The sequence below is a fragment of the Mytilus californianus genome, unplaced genomic scaffold, assembly GCF_021869535.1.
Source record: "Mytilus californianus isolate M0D057914Y unplaced genomic scaffold, xbMytCali1.0.p SCAF_12, whole genome shotgun sequence".
Classification (NCBI taxonomy): Eukaryota; Metazoa; Mollusca; class Bivalvia; order Mytilida; family Mytilidae; genus Mytilus; species Mytilus californianus.
Window position 1 is genome coordinate 40,806,347 of NW_026262604.1, and position 6,246 is coordinate 40,812,592.

Here is a 6,246-nt window from a genome sequence, read left to right on the forward strand (position 1 = left end):
AATTTTACTGTCTGATCTTAAGAAAGACTGTTTTGTTTTAGGATGCATTCACTGTTTGATATCCTTTAAGGTAAAGAATTAAAACTTCAACTGATTTTTTCTGGATGCATAGTTAATCATTTTTGTTGAAGAAATTCTTTGATGCAACTTTTCATAAAGTTGACAAAATCATGTAACATTTGCAGTTTGTATCAAAATGCCTTATATGATTATAACATGAATTAGACGGAAATTTCAAAAGGTAGAATCAAAACGCATTAATCGAAGAGAGACAAGTAGAAGCATGGTAAAAACAGGGGTTGTTTATATGTGGTCCGGAAGGAAGAACAAAAACTGCCCCGAGTGTGGCATTCGCCGTGTTTTCATGGTAGCGTAACATTCAGTGTGTTGTCGGTGATTTTTGAGGTCTACAGACTCCGGTTGGATTTCAAAACTTTGAATTTGATCTTACTGATTGGAACAACAGACAGGGGATTTGTTCCCGTCACTTTGCAGAACAAAGATAGTTGTGAGTGTGTTTCAGACTTTGCCATTAAAGAGCTGCTGATTAACACTGAAAAATTTATCCCAAAGTCAGAGATTTTTCATTCATCAATTTAAACTAGGTAGAAACGACACCGTTTAAGATAATTGAATGAAAAGATCTTAGAGACAGTCGCAACATAAAACATAAGTCGTGTGACGAAAAATACATTTATGTTTTTCAAAAAAGTCTTCTGATTATATTAACCACATACATTTGTACCACAATGTACCAACAATCTAAAAACTAATATGAACTGGTTGTATGTTTAAGTAGAAATACCAAGAACGTATTAAGTGGAAGTTTTTTTCAGTCTATTTATTAATCTTTTTAAAAATGACATAGAATAGCTATTTCATTACATGGCGTCTCATGAATTCGTTTAAGTTATTTAAACTTTTTGATTGGTACTTTGATATTAATTCGTAATAAAGAGATGAATTTCAAAACAACCTTGTATTCATTTTGTTCAATACTTATCTTGTATGAATTATATACCAGGAAATGATCAGAAAATAACCAGTTTCACTTCAATATATTTATTATAAATTGATAATAACATGAATATCTTTATTAAAATGTACAAACTTTTAAATATGATTGAATACTTAATACACTCCTCTGTATTTTAAACGCAATTTAAATATACAGTCACGACACTTAAATTGGATGATTAAATATGATTCATTGTACACAATTACATGACATAAATGGGCACATTTAATTTGCGTTTCACAACGTCTCACACGGTGTATAAATAAAAGCATGAAATTGTGATACACTTATTTACATGTAGAACAAATTCCGATTTATATACTATTAAAAATACATGTTCTACTCCAATGTGCCAATGCATTATTTTTCAATAATAATCTCCTTTGTTTTAACTTTGTTTTTATTTTTTGCATAAGTTTTATTCGACGTAACGCGAACTTTTCGAAACTCTTCCATCATTAGTTTCAGCTGCTTATCAACATTGTCAAATTTGGAAGTAATTTGTTTGTCAAAACCAACTAATCGCTCGTCCACACCGTCTAACTTTTGGTTAAGGTGCTTTTCAACACCGTCCAGCTTCTGTCGTGTTTCGACACCTTCCTTTCGGATAACCTCTTGATGCGTTTGTATTTTACCCAATTTGTTCTTGAGTCTCATAATTTCTTTCTCTTTATCTACAATGGTCTGCTTTAGCTTTTTTATGTCATCCTCCAAATTGTCCACTTGATTTTCTAAGTAAAAATTCATGTCTTCAACTCGTTGAAGTTTTTCCAACTCCTCCTTGTGTTGTACTAGTTCCTTCTCAAGAAGCAGACATTTCGCCAAACTTTCCTTCCCATTATCTACTGCTTCCTCGTTACGTAATGACCGGTAACGCCCAACGGTACTGTCTTTTGAATCCAGAGAAACAGTTCCTGCACTACACTCACTTTGGTTTTCAGTTTGGTCGCTTCTCATTTTCAACTAATTGTAATAAAGATTAACAAAATTGTAATTAGTTATAATTCAAAATCCTATATTGTGAAACAAAATCTATAGAATAATCAATGACGTCTGCAGATTTTGGATATTTGATAAAAATAAATGTTTTGTCCGGACAATTATCATGAGCTTGATTACTTAGACAAACTCAACCGAAATAGATAGATGGACCTTTGGTTGATTCATTTATTTATGTGAGTGCTGTTTGTTTAACGTTTAGTGGCAAATATTTCATGCATGTTGATGAAAAATACATAGAATAGGTAGGTAGTTCAATAGTTTGTCGACAGGGATGTTAGGCGGAAAATTCGACTGCCACTAGACATGAGGGTATATTCGATAGGGACAGAAATGTTGCCTTGCAGCAGTCAACCTCAATGATTTTACAACGGTTTTTAACGTACAGAAAGCATGACACCCTCTCTTCACGGAATAGATTTAACGGCCACATTATGACTGGACTTGATTGCGTATTTATACATCGCACGGCCAACCGGACGCACATGGTTGACAAGAGTTTTACTGCCGGTCGGAAGATGATCACGGAATGATCTTTTTGTAAAGATGTTGTATACCAGACAAACTTTGGGTTTGAATCAACAATAAGGACTGAATAATATGACAATGTAAAGTCATCCTTGTACAACAAGGATCTGCGAGGATATCATTTAATATACGGTCTCCTTTTTGTAAATTCCTAATAATGTTACATATGTTACACAATAGATTATAACAAATTCGTCATGGCAAAACGGTTATACCTCAAAACACTGTACTGTATGTATGACATGTATTAAATGTAAAAAAAAAAAAATATGGAACACAAAGAAAGATACGTTACTAAAATACAATGTTACACTATATATAAAGTCCTTGTTATGCATATGGATTTTACTTAGTGGCTACATAGGCAATAATAAAAAGGCTCTATGAATTGTGTTTTTATGAACATACTCACTTCGTAATAGAAGACAATTTCTATGAATATCGATAAAAAGAGATTTGATGTCTAACACATTGAGACAACAACACATTGATAAAAAATCAAGAAGAAACATAGAGTATACAAGTTTATTTTAACTATGTTCACTTGCAGTTACGAACTTTCTGAAACACCAGAATTCTTTTTTCGATAATCATATTTTATAAAAATGATGTTAAAATCATATAGCTATCGGTACTTACCTTCACATTATGATCAGAGGATTCGTCAATATTTCTTTCTGTTGTCTTTTGGGCTCGTTGATACCCTAATTGATATAAAGAAATCGTCTTAGTTCTTAGGATCACAAAAGATATAATTAAATGTTAAGTTAAAGGTTATTGTAATTCTTGCATAATAGCTTCAAAAATGTTCAACTATTTGCAAATCAATTTTTAAGTGGTATTGTTTTCTTCCTTTGGTTCACGTCAAATAAATTACAACCATAAATAACAGAATAGAAGGTGTATAAAAAAAAGCTGACGTTATCGGTGATACCGATAATTCTAATGAAGTGCCTGTCAATACATTGATTGATTGATTGTTGGTTGCATAAAGTTCAGTTGCAAAAATATCATATTCAGGACGAGAACGAATTAACAATAACTACAATAAGTAGGTCCTGTAATAGAGGCCGTCCGGAATAAAGGTCGGCACAATTTGGACTGCCAATGGAAAATGAGGGTATATTGGATAGGGACATACATTTTGCCGTGCAATAGGCCACCTACAGACCTCTGCGAGGATTCTTAACGTGCAGAGAGCGTGGCATTCTCTTTACAGGAGGCACCGAATTCAACGACCCCTTTCTGACCAGACGTAGCCGCGTACTTGCACATTCCGCACGGCTTAACGGACGTCCAACTTAGGCAAAAGTTTTACTGCCGGTCCGAAAAAGACCAACAGTGACCATATTTCTATTCCCCAGTCACCTTTGGGGGTTTCAACATTTTTACTACACGACTATTTCCAGTAATTTTAAAAGCATGTTGCAAATTACAACAATAAATAAAAAATAATAAAAGTTGGATACAAATACCATACCTGACGTTATCGTTGATATCGATAGTTCGATTGTAGTGCCTTTCAACATATTCGCTATATGACTACCCAGTAATACATAAAGCATGCAGCAAATTACAACAATATAGAGAAATAATAAAAACGTATATACAAATACAATACCTGACGTTATCGGTGATATCGATAGTTCAATTGCAGTGCCTTTCAACATATTCGCTACATGACTATTTCCAGTAATTCTAAAAGCATGTAGCAAATCTGCAAAAGAGGATCCTCCACGCTTACAAATAATGCGAATGAACCAATCACAACACTCATCCACAGATTTCTTTGACATGATGCTGTCTTTCTCATCCATATAAATATGTCCTTTCTCAATCATTATATCTATTGTCCTGCTCAGCTGTGGTAACGTTATATTATCCTTTATATATATTAGATTACTCATCAATTTAGAAATGTAAATCTTCTCCATTATCAATTTGTGGTTATTCTCTCACTTTATTAGCTACTAAGAAGACACTATCGTTTACAGACAAGATTGGCTTTTTATTTAAATAGTTGACTCGCCTTGACACTGATCATTAGTTCATTTAGTTGTTTGCATTTCAATAAATGTATTGAAATTCCTTTCATTGCTGGATAATTTTTAACATAATAAGCATTAATTAAAAGGATTTAACCATAGTAGGCCATATAAAGAGTATGTCATGATTATCGAATTCAGTGTCATTTCTAAATAATGAACATACGAGACTTTTAAAAAATAATATTGAAGTCGTTTTACTTGAATAAGCTCTAAATCTTGTCAATGGACTAGTTCATTATTGGTGAGGAGGAGCTTATTTGATAATATAAGCTTGATCAAAATTTGCGTGTTCCTAAAAAATTAAGAGGATATTTTATGCATATTTGTGACTGTAGCAATTCATATAATGATTGAAAAGGGAGTTTTAGTCGTTCTGGAATGAATGATTGCTAATAGGTATGCTCTGCAAATGGATATTGAAGGAAACAAGATCATGTAATAAAATTAGAATGATTTAACACTAACATCAAATTTAAAGTCCCCATTCCGACATAATTTGCAGCATATTTGTGCATGTCAAACAGCAGAACGGAAGCGCATGGGTAATTTCAAAACTTATGTTCCTCTTTTGTCGACTTGTTTTTTTTACTTTTTTAAATTATATAAGGAACACTTCATTCAAGAGCTTCTTGAATGAATGAAAGAAGCTAGGATAATCCATGACTTTACGTTCAGCAGTGTAAAAGATATCTTATCACTTATTATTTCAAAGTTTTGTGACTTTGTGGAACGTATCTATCCTATCGATTGAGAAATAACGGATTCCACTGAGACAGTGCCACATATCTTATAAATAAATAATACTAAAAACTAAATGACAACACTTTATGCGAGTTTTTTATGTAGTGTTTTGTATATTGTTGTTTTTTCTTCGTGTTTTTTTGCCATTGCGTTGCCAGATTTTCTTTGAGCTTTCAATATCCCTTTTGTAACTATGTAACTAATCTTCTGCCTCTTTTTGTATGTTCATTTGATATCCCAACATGAACATTAAATTAAAAGTTTCAAGTTGACCCGAATGTGAATGTGTATTTATACATCACTCATAGTCAAAGGAGCGTAACTGTGTATTTAAAAATTTCGCACAGTCAAACTGACAACCCCCAACAAATGTTTCAGAGACAAAAACAACAAACGAACCTAGGCCGGATCCTTCGACAAGATACGTGCCTCCTGTTATACATGTTTGACTCGTCATACGAATTTTAAAAAACATTTCACGAAGGAAAAACCGAAAATTGAGAGTTTCATGTTTATCATTGGTCTTAGTTTCAATTCGTTAATCTGTGTCTATGTCAAGAAAAGGGTCCAAATATGTGGCAATCACAAATTTATGACTAAAATATGTTACGGCGGCAGTAGTTTACCTATATTTTACTAAATAAAACGTACTTGTCGTTAGTTTGTCACTGGAACATTCATAATGTTCCGAAGGATGTTGAGACATTTGATATGTCAGTTTAAGATAAAACAAAGCACTGTTACAGACACGGTATTATCGGAATTACTTTCTTGTCTCAATTCAGTTACGGAAAATTACTGAATAAATAAGTAAAGAAATGATGTGAAGCAGTGTATTTTCCGTCTGATATCTATTTGACGTCACATAAATTAAGGTATGAGTATAATGTGTCACTATACACAAATCATAGT

The 6,246-nt window shown here is 32.8% G+C and overlaps 1 protein-coding gene across 1 annotated transcript; it reads right to left on the minus strand.

The window, feature by feature from the left end:
* Window positions 1–681: 681 nt before the first annotated feature.
* Window positions 682–4,556, minus strand: LOC127721815 (uncharacterized). The gene is made up of 3 exons (XM_052228619.1): window positions 4,167–4,556; window positions 3,185–3,249; window positions 682–1,981 (listed from the first exon to the last, which is right to left on the minus strand). The coding sequence occupies exons 1-3, from the start codon at window positions 4,477–4,479 to the stop codon at window positions 1,379–1,381; spliced, it is 981 nt and encodes a 326-aa protein (XP_052084579.1). The 5' UTR covers window positions 4,480–4,556; the 3' UTR covers window positions 682–1,378.
* Window positions 4,557–6,246: the final 1,690 nt, after the last annotated feature.